Below are 15,627 nucleotides of genomic sequence, written 5' to 3'. Positions count from 1 at the left end.
GATTTGCTGGTGCTCAGAAACTCCCCTGGTATCTGGGGTTGTTTGGATCTCTTGTCTTCAGATTTTCACCAGGCCTGGAGTTCCTGGGGTTAAGGTAACCATAGGGAAGAGAGACCCAGGAGAGCCCAGAAGGAGGAAAAGTGAAAACAATATGGAGCTCCTGAGGTCAGTGACTAAACTAGGTAGCAGAGTCCAGGGATATGGGAGGTGTTGTCTGGCTTTCGTTTTCTTTCCTCCAAAAAAGCAAGTAGAGGAGGAAAGGGTTTATTTAGCTTACACTTCCACAGTGCTGTTCATCACTGAAGAAAGTCAGGATAGGAGCTGATGCTGGCTTGCTCAGCCTGCTTTCTTGTAAAACCCTAAAACCCAGGACAACCAGCCCAGGGATGGCACCACCCACCGTGGGCTAAGGCCTCTCCCACTGATCGCTAGTTGAGAAAATGCCTTGCAGCTGGATCTCATAGAGGCATTTCCTCAGCTGGGGCTCCTTCCTCTCTGATGACTCCTGCCTGCGTCAAGTTGACACCAACAGCTAACTTCCAGGGTGTGGGGTGGTGGCTGAGGTTGAGGGCCTTCTCCAGAGAAATGTCTATTCTACATCCTTTGTCCACTTTTTGTTTTCTCTTCCCTCCCTCTGTCCTTCCTCCTCCACTTGTTCGCTGATACAGGGTGTCACTTTGTAGCCCAGGCTTTGAAATTCCCTAGATAGTCTTGATTGGTCTTAGACTTGCAGCAATCCTCCTTCATCAGGCCTACCAAATGCTGGGATTACCAGCATAAACCACTATGCCTGGTTTAATTTTTTTTTTTTTTAGTTTAAAGGTGATAGAACACTTGAATAGCATGTACAAGACTTGGAGTTCTTGTTTGTTTGTTTTTTTCGAGACAGGGTTTCTCTGTATAGCCCTGGCTGTCCTGGAACTCACTCTGTAGACCAGGCTGGCCTCGAATTCAGAAATCTACCTGCTTCTGTCTCCCAAGTGCTGGGATTAAAGGTGTGCGCTACCACTGCCTGGTGACCTGGATTCTTTACTCAGAGGGAAGAGAGAGAGGGAGAGATATGGGGGGAGAGAGAGAGAGAGAGAGAGACAGAGAGAGACAGAGACAGAGAGAGACAGAGAGACAGAGAAACAGAGAGAGAAACAGAGAGAGACAGAGACAGAGATTTTTATTTATACAGGATCTTGCCATGTAACCCAGGTTGGCTTGGAACTCATGACTCTTCCATCTTAGCCTCTTGAGTGCCAGGATTTCAATTGTGTGCTACTGTGCCTGACTCTCTGTTCACTTTTACTAGGTACATCTACAACAGTGAGCTCATAGATTGGGCACAAATTAAATGTGTGTGCATGTTGTATGTGTGTTTTAGTGTGTATGTGTTCATGTGGGTATGTACATGTGTGTTGTATGTATGTATTTGTGTGTGTGTGTGTGTGTGTGTAGATAGGATTTCCTTAGTTTGACCAGCAGAACTTCCTATAGGTAAGCACACATCTTCCTCCAACACACTCCGTTCATCTGAGCTCTCTTCCTTGATTTCTGGGGCCGGATGGCCCAGGCTCATCCCACAGTTCTCTGGAACCTGCCGTTTTCCCCCAGAGTCTTGTTGGCTTCAGCAGACCATAGTGTTTAGAAGCTAATGTCCTGGTCCAGTTGTGCTCTTTCTGTCTGGAAGCTGAGGCAGGGTCTTCTTTGAGTCCTAGCTCCCCACATCCTGGTGACTTTGACCTCAGATGGATAGAGATCTGTTTTCCTTTAAATAGAAGGCTTTTATTGGCCCTCCTCAGCTAAGTACCCATCACTGGTCCTGTCATGGTAGAGGACCAGCACACTCTCATTGGCCAAGCTTTGGTTGCAGACCCATCCCTCTTTGAAAAGGAGAGTGGGTGAGGTTTTACCTAAACACTCGCTCAGCATTGGGACCTACAGGAAAGACAGGTGCTCCTTAACTCAAAGCAGGTGAGAGACCAGGGGTAACAAAACAGCCTCCAGACACTGTAACAAGTGTCTTTGGAGGGGATAAGTCCTGAAGGGCAGGAACAAGCTGTTCTGGGAGGATACTCGTGCTCTCTCTTACCTTGGAGGTCAGGAGAGGCCTCTGTAAGAAACAGGAGGTAAAGTAAGGCCTGAAACTGGGATCCCTAGGGAACAGGGGCAAGGAACAACAACCGGAGTAGAGAAAAGCACCCGACTAGAAGCTTGGCTGGAACTGGACAGAGACCAGTGTAGACAGAGCCAAGGATGGAGGAGAGAGCAAGGGAGATAAAGCTGGGCAGATGGACAGGGAGCCTGACCAGGCAGGGCCATGACAGCAAGAAATGTTAATGAAGTGGAGTTTCATGAAGGCCTTGTGGCTGCGGGGTGGTACAAGCTGATTTACGTTTTCCCAAGCTTTGTTGGCCTGTTGAGGAGTAAGGAGTGGAGGGACCCCATGGGGAGGAGAAATGGGAATATGGCGCCCTGAGGACACCATGCTCTACTCTGTCCTCTTTGACTGAACCTGTGACCTGTGTGTGCAGGAACCTCAGAAGATGTGAAGGCCAACGAGCCAGAGAAGAGAGACCAAGACAACAAAGCAGCTCTGGTATGCTCAACTCCCAGCCACTCCCCTCCCCTCCATTCCCCTCCCCCCCTCCTCTTTTTCAGACAGAGACTTGGTGTCTACACCCTAGCTGGTCTGGGACTTAATATGTAGAACGAGCTGGCATTAAGCTTGTAGCAATCCCCCTGTCTCTACCTCCTGACTGGTAAGACAACAGGCTTGTGTCACCACACCCAGACCACATCCTATTTTCCTGGTCTAGCCTGGTCCCCTGGTCTGCTGCAGCTCTTCTTCCTGGGAACTCAGAGCTGTCCAATGTTCTGAGAGCTCACCAGCTCCTCTTGTTGTCCTTTCACCTCCATCGTAGTTTAGTTTGTATCCCTGCGATACCTGACAGTACAGTTTAAGGGGCGAAAGGTTTATTTTGGCTCACAGCTTCACCGGGGTTTCAGCATCATCAAGGTGGAGAAGGCAGGGCGGAGTAGCCCGGTTTATGGCAGTGGGGGTGTATAGCGCATACTGCCCATCCAGAAGAGCAGGAAGCAGTGATAATGAGGCAGGAAGTGAACCATGTCCCAGGACCCCCCCCCCCAAGTGACTGATTCCTGTCATTCAGACCTGACCTCCTAAAGGATCCACAGCCTTCCCTAAGCATCACCAGCTGGGGATGGAACGTTTCAAACAGAAGCACAAGGGAGACATTTCAGATTCCAATCATGGCAGTCTCTTCCACTAGAGTCTTCCCGAAGCCAGGAATCTTAGTCCGTCTAGTAGCAGAGCCTTTGGCAGAGCAGTGCTTGGCACATAATAGGTTCTGAATAAACGCATTTAATAACTGAGAGACTTGTGGGGCCAGGTCCAACCCAGGTCTGGGCTGAGCAGTAGAGAAGGCCAGGCTGGCAGGGGCAGACATGAGCATGACCCAAACGTGGATGTGATGTGATGAGCCAGGGAGTCGGGAGAGGTCTTCTCATCTATAGAACTTAGTGGCTTAGTGGAGTTGAAGTGAGGACCTTTCAGATGCAAGCTCAGTGCCAGTACAGGGAAGGCTATGACTGCCTCCATTCAGCGAGCCTGACAAGGCCCCTACAATGGGCTCGATGCTAATCCCAACTCCACACACAGAATAGCAACCCGACATTTCAGTCTGAAGAAATAGACCTTTTCTCTTGTTCTTGTTACTGAATGTCCACTCACGTGAGCAGTCATCTCTAGCTAGTCATTCTTTTTTTGTAAATATTTTTATTATCTTTTTTTATTGTTATTTATTTTATTTATATAAGTAAACTGATGCTGTCTTCCGACACGCCAGAAGAGGGCATCAGATCCCATTACAGATAGTAAGCCACCATGTGGTTGCTGGGAATTGAACTCAGGACCTCTGGGAGAGCAGTCAGTGCTCTTAACTGCTGGAGCCATCTCTCCAGCCCTGGCTAGTCATTCTAAACTGGCTAAGTCCTTCCTCCTTTCTGAACCATGATTAATAACCCATCGCAGCTCAGTTCAGTTGATGATGGGAGAGGGGTAAGGAATCAAGAGGTTACCTTCTCCTGACCACAGTCTGACTGGGCTCCGCTGGGTCCTTCATCTGTTCTACATTGTACAGACAGATCGCTTTGGAGGCTGAAACTCCATTGTCCCTTGCTTGCCAGGCTCTCTCTCTGCATGGGCTCATTCCTTCTTAGTTTAGCCTGGTTTCCTTCTGGCATGGTGTCTGGGTTCCAAAAAGGGAAAGTGTGTTCTGGGACAAACCCAGACATAGATTCTTTCTACAATAATCTGGTGGCCGGAGCTGAAGGAGATTTTGTCTACTGATAGGATACCTGCAAAAGAACTTGTGACCAGCATTAACCTTCTGTATTCTGCATCAGAGCAAGGTGGTTTTTTTTCCTTCGCTTGTGTAATGTTAAGCGATTCTTTTTTGTGGGGTCTTGTCTTCCTCCTTAAGATGATGGGAATCAGTGGACTCACACAGGCTAATGTGCTCTCTCAGAATATCTTCATCTGACTAGGCTTTACTAAAAGGCCGAGAAGTGTTGCTGATGGTAGAATTTCAGGTTGAAGTGTGTGGACCCTTTCTGTCCTTGGGTTGATTAGTGAGGAAGAGGTGCTTTATAGCCCTTCACATCTGCTCCTCCAAATGCAGACTGCAGGGCCATCCTTCCAACTTTACCATCAAGAGTTTTCACCAATCTTCATCCACCCAAATGCCCCCTGCAGAAACATGTCCCTTTTCTTGGGCTGTGATAGTTTTAATTGTCAGTTTGATATAATAAAGAATCATGTGGGAAGAAAGTGTCAAAGAGAGATTGCCTAGGTCGTGTGCATATGTCTGTGAGGGATTATCTTGATATTATCAGTTAAGCCAGAAATCCCCACCCACTGTGGGGAGTGTCATACCCTCAGCAAGAGACCCTGAACTGTCCCAAGAACAGAATAAGTGAGCTGAGCACCTGACTACATGCATTCTTTACTCTCTGCTCCGAGACTATGGATGTCACGTAACCACTAGTCTAAAGCTTCCATCCTGTGACTTCTCCACCACTATGTACGGTCTCCTTATGTAGCTCTGGCTGTCCTGAAACTCACTCTGTAGACCAAGCTGAACTCAACTCACAGAGCTCCTCCTGCCTCTGCCTCTGAAGTGCTGGGATTAAAGGCGTGTTCCACTATGCCAGGTTTTTGTTGGGGTGTTTTATCACAGCAACAGGAAACCAAACTTAGACATGGGCCAATGCCAGGGTTGGGTGGTTGGACTGTAGGTGCTGGGTGGCGAGAGGGGGCTGCATATGTTGCCTAAGGGGAGGGCAGGACTCAATGATGGTCCCACTGGCCTGAAGGTAGAGAACATGATCACTTACCAGAAGAATCAGGACACGATGGAAATGAATGGAGAGAAGGAGACAACGGTGAAGATGATGATGGTACGGGAGTCGGGGGTGGGAATGTGGGACTGGGGTGACGTCCCGAGGGTGATGGCTGTGGAGAGTTGGGGGGAGGACAGGGACAGGAGGCAGGCGCTTCGGACTCGAGGCTCAGCTCTGCCCAGCTCTCGCTACCCACACCTGACAAGAGGGAGTATGGACAAGTTCTCTCCCTTTTCTGAGCCCTGCTCTTCCCATCTTACAAATGGGTGTGCTTATGCCTGCATCTTTGCTTGTGGGAGGACAGGACCCCATGGCTAGTCCATTGTGAAGTCTGTGCCACTGAGAACAGTTATCATTAACCCATTCCTCACCTCCCACCCCCAGAAATCCCTCTTTTTTTTTTTTTTTTTGAGACAGGGTTTCTCTGTGTAGCCCTGGCTGTCCTGGAACTCACTCTGTAGACCAGGCTGGCCTCAAACTTAGAAGTCCACCTGCCTCTGCCTCCCAAGGGATTAAAGGCGTGCACCACCATGGCCCTGCTCCAGAAACCCCTCTTGATAGGCAACTGCAGAGGGTTCTCTAAAGCAGTCTTCTCTTAGTTACTCATTAGGAGGAACTGGGCCCCAGTAACCATGGAGGCTTACATAGTTATATTCGGTTTTGTGATCCTTAAAGAGAGAGAAAGGAGTTAAGGGGCTAGCTCAAACAGCAGTGTTTGCCTCACAAGAAAGCCTTCCTGAGTTTGAACCCCCAGAATACACATGAAAAACAATTGTGATGACACACTTTTATAATCCCAGTGCTGAGGAGACAGATACAGGGCTCTCTGGCCAATCAGACTAGCCCAACTGACCAGCTTTGGATCTTAGAAGGGCCCTTGCCTCAAAAACCAAGGTTCATAGCTCCTGAATAATGATACCCTCTGGCCTCTACATACACATGCACATGAACACACACACACACACACACACACCTTGCATACACATCTGCCCATACATGATACATAAAAAAGGAGAAAGTTCTGTACTTTGATATACTTAATTAGCATTAGTTGAACACCTACTGTGTGTAGGTATTACATACAAAGCAAAAAAATAGGACATTTGGGGAATTTGATTGGACAGCTTTCAAAGGCCATGCCTGACACTTCTTACTTGGGTCATTTCCGTGGTTTAGCTGTCAGTCACCAGAAGGGGACCATGGGCTCTATTGTTATTGTGCTCTCCATAGGGAATGCACAGATCAGGCCATAGACTGTTTTGAGTCTACTGAGGATTTGACACTGATCTGGGCAGAAAGCTGGCTCTCCTATGTGTCCAGTGGGAGAGTGTGCCCAGGCTAAGGGCCTGCATGGCCTGCTGTCAGAGCCTGGAGGTCAGCCCCAGCTGACTCTCACTGGCTCTGTGGCCCCCATTCAGAAGCAGATTCAGGAGGAGCCGCTAGATTCCCTTTTGAGTCCTACTCGACGGCAGGCTATGGAGATCCTGGCACAGCTGAGGTATCCCTGTCCTCTCTCCTCCAAGCTTTACCCCTTCTCACACGCCTGTCCATTCCAAGCCTGTCCTTTCCCTCCCCCCCTGCCCAGCCCCTGTGGAGCATGTTACTCCCACACCCTTGCTCACACCCCAGCTTCTCCTGTGGATATAATCTCGGGTGGCCTACCCAAGTCAGGTTTCCTTTTCCCCACCCTGCATCCTCGGGGCCCTTCCTCATTCCACACCTGGCATCCTGTCTCTCCCAGTCACACCAAGCCTATCATGAGTGTGCGGGAGAGGTTGGAGCTGGTGAACACCTGTGTGCGGAGCGTGTTCTCATTGCCCTCAGTGCAGTCCATGCAGGAGAAGGACGAGTCCAAGGCCGAAGTCATCCAGGTGAGCTGGACCCTCCTGGAGCGTCTTCAGGTTTGGGGACATCCTTAAAAGGGACAAGTCACAGGGATGAGTGGGGGCTTTCTATAGATAATCTCTCTTACTCCTGGGCTGAGTGGTCCAGAGCAGCTCACCTCACCTGTCTGAACAGACACTTGATAACTATTCAGCAGAAGAGTGAATTGTTGCAGTAAGGGCTCCCTTAGGAGAGCCCTGTCCTGTGTCAGGGATATAGACAGATGCTGTAAGGCCATAGGAAGTGGGCAGGGTTGGAAGGTCATGCCGAGGACTGTGCTCTATGGAAGACAACTGGGGGAGACTTGGCAGAGACCTGGAGAACAGAGCCTCAAAGGGGGTTTGGCAAGTATTGTTAAGCTTCCACAGAATTATTCCTGGAGGTACCAGAGCAGGGGATCCTAAGGTAGAAGATGCAAAAAGAGCTAGGGTCAAGCGGCAGGTTGGATGAGAGGAGGTCCGGCTGTTGAGCTACCTCCCTCTCAGCAGGTATCAGCCATGTTCCCCTCCAAATCACTATGGTAGTCTTACAGCGGTGTGAGGGTGGAAGAGATGGATGCCATCAAAGAACCAGTCAAATCCAAAATCTCAGGAGTAGTCAGTGCTACAAGCATAATTTATGCTACAAGCATAAATTATGGGGTACCAAAAAGAGTATGGGATGAGGGACATCGCCTAGGGAGGCTGGGGCACGTGGTTTCCTGGAGAGGATGGCATAGAGAACCTGTACATAAAGACTTCGTGCAGATTGAAGCCCAGATGGTGGGGCAGGGACTCTGACAAGCGAGCTGTAGAATGGGTACGGGTGAGGCCACACAGGCAGGTAGCCTCTAGGTGCTGGATTCAAGCTGGTGCCCCATCGTGGCCAAGAATCCTGGCTGTGGAAGAACAGGCAGTCCTCATGTAGTTACAAGGATTGCCAGCAGAGGGCAGTGATGTCTAACATGCTGCTGCAGTAGGGAGGAACAGGGAGGTAGTTGACTCCAGGGCTTGCTTGGTGGTTGTGGGTGTCACCCTAAGGGCCACTGGAATCAGGAAGATTCCAGTGTAGAAGCAGAAAGGGGATAGATAGACTTGGGAAGCCTGCCTAAGGAGAGGAGGGAAGAAAGAAGAGAGTCTTCCCAGAGAAGATTGAAACCACTACTCAGACTTGCCTCTCCTTATCTGAGGCTCTCAAGACTGCAGTGTGGCCAAAGGGGAGGGGACCTGGGCAGAGGGACATGGCTTCCCTAAGGGTAACCTGGGGATTTACATGGGCCTAGAAGGCAGCCAAGAGGCAGAACACCTTTAAGAGAAGAGCCCGGTTGGCCTGGCAGCTCTCCAGCCTTAGCAGTCTTTGGACACTTGGCTTTTTTAGTAGTCTTTGTTCCTTGCCCTGCGACCTTGGACAAGTGTCCCTGGACTGGTAAAGGAGAAAAGCAATTCAAAGACAAAGTGACAGAGGATGCTCGTATTACAGGCCCTTGTCTGGCTCGTGCCAGGCGGTAAGTGCCTGGTGTCTCTTTCTCCTCCCCTCTGGTAGGAAGTCCAGGGACACCAATCCCCAATTTGTTGCTAAAGAAATTAGGTGAGGCACAGAGGTGGGCCCAGCAAACAGCTTTTGTGTGTTCAAGTGCTCCCTCCTCCTAGACACCCCCACCCCCACCCCTGGGGGGTGTCTGGGGCTGGAGGCTACACTGGGAGCTCCCAGCAGCTCTATCCTCCTCCTGTCCACAGACGCTTTACCACCAGACTTTGGATTCCTTGCAGAAACTTCTGAATGCCCTCTTTATTGAAGACCCCACTCCTGCTGGGCTGAAGAGCATTCTGGAGGTGCAGGGCATGGGGAGGGGGAGGAAGGGAGAGGAAAGTGGGGAAAATGGCTTCCTACAAGTGGGAGGTGGAGCCAGGAGGAGTGACGTTATCCTGAGCCAGTTTCCTGCTTCCGTGTTGTGTTTTATGCAGTGTCCGTTTAGTGTTTGGTGACGCTGGACGACTGACCCGTGCACCTGCTAAGCAAGCACTCTACCTCCGAGCTATAGCGGAGGCTGTTTCTTCTTTCTCTGTTTATCTGTAAACAGATGAACAGTCACACTGAATTGCCCAGGACTGCCTTGAACTTTTGATCCTCTTGTCTCAGTTTCCTGAGTCACCAGTCCCCTACAGCCACCCCCTTGGAGCTACTACTCTTGCTCCACCCCTTTCTCCATCATTATCCCTGCCTCTTCTCTCCTCATTGACCCCTTGCCTTTGTTGGCTCTGAGTCCCCTTCTCAGCTTAAACCCCATCTGTCATTGATCCTCAGGGGGAGAAGGGAGACTGTGGCAAATTGCCTTCTTACTTCTTCTGGAAGCTTCTTGCACACAGACAACAGGGGCTGGCAGACAATGGTAGCAGAATCTCCTCTTGCCTTATCTCCACAGCCCCTAGGGCCCTGGATGAATTCTGGGAAGGTCCATGAGCGAGCTCGGGCTGTGAACAGCAACGTTTCTGTGTTGAACCATACGCTGGTGACCCTGCCATTCTTTGTGAGTGTTCCTGGGGGGCGTGAGGGTGGATACTCCCGTGACTTCTCAGTCGATCTGCTGTGGCTGGGCAGGTCTTCTTACCCTACACTATGTAGCTACAGACTCCCTTCCTTTGATTGTGACACTCACAGATATCCCCGGGGTTCCCAATGCTGGGTCTTCTGCTCGGGAGGCTCCTTCTTCGAATCGGGGATCCTGATGAAGAGATCGGCCGGGAAGCTCTGGATGGCATCACCATCCTCTACACCATCCTGGATCTCCAGAAACGTATGCCCAAGTCAGGTCCCTAGCCACTGCACAGCTAGGGAGGGGGGCCTGGTGGTACAGTTGGGCATTTGGAGACAGACCGAATGGGTCAGATGAGGACTGGGAGCTGATGGGAAACTCCTATCTTCATGGAACCAGGGGCAGAGATTACAAACTAGCCATTGTTTTTAATGTTTGTTTGTTTTTAAGGTATGGTCTTACTATCTAGCTCTGGCTGGCCCCCAATTTTTAATCTTCTTGACTTAGCTTCTCAGGTACTGGGACTAGAAGCATGTACTTCCCTGTGTAGACAACTAATCTATCTTGACAGAAGCTGCCCTTCAGTTAGCTGAGCTTTCCCATATTGTTCCAACTTTAATTTCTCTTTCTAATGTACCACGTCCACCTAGGCATGATGGCCCTGATGTCTTCTTCTCTTGTTGTCTTTCCTACGAGGCTGTAATGCCATGAGGGTAAGGCAGGATTCTCTGTTCTTTCTGAGTCTAGCCATGGGCTGGCATATGGTATTATTCAGTGAATATGAACAGGAGTTAATGAAGACCAGGCCCTACATTAGAATCTGGAGCCTGTAAGTAAAAGAATGTCCTGAGATTAGGTTTCAGGGAGCTCATGAGATGGTATGAGCCTACGGTTCCCAGGGCCACCCAGTCCAGCTGCCTCCAACCTCCTGCCCATCTTTCACCTCAGTCCTGATTCTATCTCAACCAGGAAACCTTGGCTGGTTTCTTAGTTTCTCCTGACTCTGGAGGCAGAATGGCCTGCATATCAGGCCTGGCTTTGGCTCTGGACTTTCCCAGCTGAGTGACCTCTTATATATATTTCTCTGTAGATTTCCTCATCTATACAGGATTTTGGTTGAGTGTAACTCATAACTTCTCGAAATATTAAATGGTATTCTTCATACGAGTTTATGGGAAGAGACCAGCTAAGAGACCAGCTCAGTGTCCCATGTCATAGACGCTTGTCAACTAGTACTCTCTTCTCTTTGTGTCCCTTACTTTCTGGGATATGTCTGAGGTCCCTGCTCTTTCTCGTTTCTAGCATTTGGGGTAATGTGCCCTAAGAGATTTCTCTACTGGCCTGGAGGCATTCACAGTGGGTGAACAGTAGGTGAACGATAGGCTACAATGTTGATCAATCCAAGACAGGGACAGTATAGTCCAAAGTGAGGCTGCCAACAGTGGCTGGAAATGTGGGACACCCAGATTAATTTAATCCACATTCAGTGGACACCGAGTCATTTTTAGTGTTTGTGAGTATGATCTGTCCTGCTGCTACTCAGGTTGAGCTGAGTGCCTTGTGTTCTTTGGGAGAGCACCAGGCCACAGTGACGCTGGAGGAGGAGAGCATTGACTTGGGTTGGCCATCTGTGGAAAGTGAACGGCTGTGACTGGAGCTGGCTCTGCCTGTTCACAGAGTCCCAGTTCCCTTCCTGTCACCAGAGCATGCTCTGTGTGCTCACACTGCCTCGGTGAGCCTTTCTCGGACCCAGGCGGGATCCAGGCCTGACTCTGATGCAGGGCGTTGTCCCTAAATGTGTTTCCTTCCACAGACAGCCTGGAGGCCCTCCTCTGTACCAGGCCCTGCTCTAGATCTGGGGACACAGCTTTGAAAGGAGATTCATTAGACACCCCTCCCTTTGCCTTACCTTCTCCCTGCCAAGAGACAGACAAAAGGCAAAAACAAACAAGGAAAGCGCTGAGGAAGTCAGATGATAAGCTCTGAGGGGACTGGCGACATTTTCAAATGCTCTTGCCAGTGCCAGGCCTGATGGCACATGCCAGCAATACCAGCACTGGATGGGAAGCATGAGGCCGTGCTGGACTAGAGACCCTGCCTCTAAAAACAAATAATACGGGCTAGATACGGAGGGAGGAGGGAGAAGGCTCAGGAGTTTAAAGCCATCCTCAGCTGCTGCTCAGGGAGTTTGAGGCTGGCCTGGGCTATGTGATCCTTCATGCATAAACAAAACCAAACAAAAGCAACAATAAAAATTCGGACATCAACACAGTAACATCTCAATCCAAAAATTGTACTGTAAAGCTATGGACATTCAGCGGTTACAGTGCTTGTCTAGCGTGTGCCAAGACCTGGGTTCCATCCCAGGACTGAAAGTGGAGGAAGCAGGAGGAGGCAGGTGCTTCTCTGTGAGTTCAATGCCAACCTGGTCTACAGAATAAATTTCAGACCAGTTAGGGCTACATAGTAAGAACCTGTCTTTGAAACAAGGGTGGAGGTGGAAATAAAAGCTCTGGCAGACCAAAATAACAATAACAAAATGAGACAGTTAATGCCTTGGGCTGAAGCAGCAGGAACTCTCACATTGCTGGTGGAAACAGGGCTGGGAAGCTGTTGTATATCTTGGGAGGGTGAGCCTGTGCCTACTGTGAGCCAGTGGGTTCTCTCCTGGTGCATCCCTGGCAGAAGCATCGATAGATTCATCGGGAGATATGCTATGTGTTCACAGCAGCCCTGTTCAGAGGGCAGGAAGCAGCCAGAGCCTCGTGCCAAGTAAGACAGGCATACACACTGCAGGCTCTCCCAGCCTGGAAAGCTGCTGCTGCACACTGAGAATGAATGGGAGCTAGCATCCGTGCTGTAGGGTGGAACCAGGCACAGGGTAATGCTGTGTGAGTCTATGAATGAAAGTCCAAAAGTGAAGAACTCTACCTAGGGGTTCAGAAACCAGTACAGTGGTTGCCCTGGGTACCAAGAGGGGTCAGGGGAGAAGTTTCCGGAGCACTGTTTGTGTTGTGTCTTGACTTGGGTACTGGGCTGTCTGCATACGTTCACTGTGTGAGGTGGACTGTGCTGGTGAAGTGTGGGCTTAACGCACAGCTCAAAGCAATGGCCCGTCAGGGTTCCTCAGAAGGTTCCCTTTCCCTCAGGGACCAAGAACGAGGAAGAGACCAACAAGAAAGACCTGTATGAGAACAACAAGCGCTTCCTGGGGCCCTACAACCCTGTCAGCCCGTGCCAGAACATTCTGCGTGTCATCGCGGTGACTACCCGCAGTCCCGGCTCCCAGGCCCGGAGGGGAGGGAACTGGGGTTGCTACTAGGAGGGCCATTAGGAAGCATCCTAGGAAGGACGCCTTCTCCAGCTGCGTAGCCTTCCTGGGTACCCTCTTTCCTCTTCTATGGTCTAGTGGTCTAGCCCAGTGGTTCTCAACCTAGGGGTCGTGACCCCTTCGGGGATCACATATATCCTGCATATCAGATATTTACATTACAAGTCATAACAGTAGCAAAATTGCAGTTATGAAGTGGCAAAGGAATAATTTTAAGGCTGGGGGAGGTGTCACCACAACATAAGGAACTGTATTAAAGGGTCGCAGAGTTAGGAAGGTCGAGAACTGCTAGTTTAGCCCATGACTGTCTTCCTCCTCTTCTTCCTCCTCCCCCTCTTTCTTTTCTTCCTTCTCCTCCTCCTCTTCCTAAAGCTTGACTCAGATCCCTGGGCTCACATAATCGTCAGTCTCCCAAACAGCTGTGGCTATAGGAGCTCCTGGGTTACTGCCTGTCCCCCTAAGGTCCTCCCCAAATGGCTCTAACATTCACGCCTTAGAGAATGTGTGTGGTGCTCGGCCTTCTCTGTGAGTTAGGAGGAGTCTGTGCCTCTATATGTGTCTTGGGGGATCTGCCCTACATTGACGGCCACATCAATACCTCTGCATCTATGTTTCAGGAATTTGGAGACTTCCTGGGGCCTCAGCAGGTAAGGGACCTGCTGCTAGCAGCCTTGGAAGGCCTGAAGGACATCTCTGAGACCCAGGGCAAGGACTCCGGCGAGATGATGCAGCTGGCTTCCGAGGTCATGCTCAGCTCAGTGCTGGAGTGGTACCGCCACAGGGCGCTGGAGGTGGTAAGGCCTCTTGGAGGCAGAAGCTGGGATATCACCAGGCCTGGGAGGTAGCCACATCCCCAGAAGCCTGCTTCTCCTGGGAAGCCTGCCTTCTTGCCCGTGGACAGGGCTGGGGCTGAGCAGTGGGTTAGGAGGGAGTATGCACTACTCCTGAGAGAACCCAGACCGTTGGTAGGAGTGGGAGGTTACTCCCAGGGGAGCAGCAGGCCCTGGCACCTCTTCCTTCCCACTTCCCTCCAGCAGTGAGCCTCCTCGCCCCTTCCTTGTTGATCCCCTCCTGTGACTCCACCCTAAGTCCTCCTCCCATCTACCCACGTGCCTCATGCCTCTCTCTGCTTTTCCAATGGGCCTTCCTGCAACCTGCTAACGACTATCTCCAGATCCCAGAAATCATGCAGGGCATCTACATCCAACTGAGCCACATCCAGGAGCCTCGGGCACGTGAGGTGGCTCTGCTGCCCATCTCCTTCCTAGCCAGCTCCTTTATGACTGAGGTTGTGGTGGCCCTGCTCATGTGCCCACTCCCCCTGGACAGGTAACAAGCAAGGAGACTCCCAGCCTGTACACCTCGAAGGGTTGAGGCAGCCTTGTCCCAGGCTGAGACACTCTCCCTACTCAGAGGATCCCTGTTCTCCCCTGCCCCTCCTACAGTCTGTGGTACTTATGGGAGCCAGTAACCACTTTCTCACACTGGATCTGTATTGAACATCCAGAGCCTCTCATTCCTGACTCAGCCCTGTTCTACAGATGTGGAAATGAGGCCTGGGAGCTGTTTCTTGGCCCCCATACCCACTGAGGCATTGCTAGAGTGAGGACCTAGACTCAGGTCCAACTGACTCCAAAGCCTGGAGTTCTTTAATGGTAGCTGCAGTTGTTGGGTAGCACATATACCCTCTCTGGGCTTCAGTTTTCCTGGAGGAAAAACTGTTCCACAATGTGAGCAGGCAGCTCCTGGCTCACTGACTCTGTGGAGGTCCGTGTCTGTGATGGAGAGGAGAGGCTGGCCAGATGATAAGTGACACACCTTTCTCTCTTTAGCCTACTGGACACAGCCGTTCAGCCCATCTTTTCTTTAAATAAATGAAACAGGGAAGCGACTGCTTAGTATGGTTGTCTCTGAGTAAATGTGGGGTCATCGGCAAAACTGTGCAAGAGGAGTGTGTGCTAATAGGGATAGACAGGCCAATCAGAGCCAAGGTCAGTGGGGGACCCTGAGGGCCCACTATAGAGCCTAAGAAGTTAGCCATTATAGCTGTACTGTCCACCAGGGGGAGCCTCTTTTCTTTCTCACCCCTCTGTCCCTCCCCCCCTCCCCTTCTCCCTCTCTCCTTCCCTCTCCCTCTCTTTCTCTCTCTGTCTCTCCTCTCCCACTCTCCTCCCTATGTGTGTATGAGGAGGGGGTGGGGAGAGGGAGAGGAAGAAGGAGAGAGGGTGGGGTGTGCTCATTATGTAGCTCAGGCTGGCCACAAAGTCATAGCACTTCTCCTGTCTCCTTCTTTCAGGTACTGGAATTACATTAGGGCATTTTTCTTCCCTTCCTCCTCTTCTTCCCCCTCCTCTCCCTCTTCCTCCTCCTCTTCCTCCTCTTCCTCCCCCTCCTCTACTCTTCCTCCTCTTCTTCCTCCTCCTCTTCCTCCTCTCCCTCCCCCTCCTTCCCTTCTCCTCCTCCTCCTCTTCCTCCCCCTCTTCCCCATCCT

The 15,627-nt window shown here is 50.7% G+C and overlaps 1 protein-coding gene across 6 annotated transcripts in view; it reads left to right on the top strand.

The window, feature by feature from the left end:
• Nucleotides 1-15,627, top strand: part of Mroh7 (maestro heat like repeat family member 7) — a 46,110-nt gene that overhangs the window by 11,454 nt on the left and 19,029 nt on the right. For 5 of the 6 annotated variants that reach the window (XM_031378046.1, XM_031378050.1, XM_031378045.1 and 2 more), the window contains exons 4-13: nt 2,520-2,584; nt 5,383-5,466; nt 6,828-6,907; nt 7,151-7,280; nt 9,009-9,104; nt 9,695-9,799; nt 9,931-10,066; nt 12,955-13,067; nt 13,754-13,930; nt 14,311-14,465. In XM_031378046.1, coding sequence (XP_031233906.1) covers nt 2,520-2,584; nt 5,383-5,466; nt 6,828-6,907; nt 7,151-7,280; nt 9,009-9,104; nt 9,695-9,799; nt 9,931-10,066; nt 12,955-13,067; nt 13,754-13,930; nt 14,311-14,465 — 1,141 coding nt within the window. The remainder of the gene's footprint in view (nt 1-2,519; nt 2,585-5,382; nt 5,467-6,827; nt 6,908-7,150; nt 7,281-9,008; nt 9,105-9,694; nt 9,800-9,930; nt 10,067-12,954; nt 13,068-13,753; nt 13,931-14,310; nt 14,466-15,627) is intronic. The other variant, XM_031378049.1, reaches the window with a different exon arrangement.

Source organism: Mastomys coucha, unplaced genomic scaffold (genome assembly GCF_008632895.1).
Source record: "Mastomys coucha isolate ucsf_1 unplaced genomic scaffold, UCSF_Mcou_1 pScaffold18, whole genome shotgun sequence".
Classification (NCBI taxonomy): Eukaryota; Metazoa; Chordata; class Mammalia; order Rodentia; family Muridae; genus Mastomys; species Mastomys coucha.
Note: the sequence above shows the minus strand (reverse complement) of the source record. Positions and strands in the feature narration are given on the sequence as shown.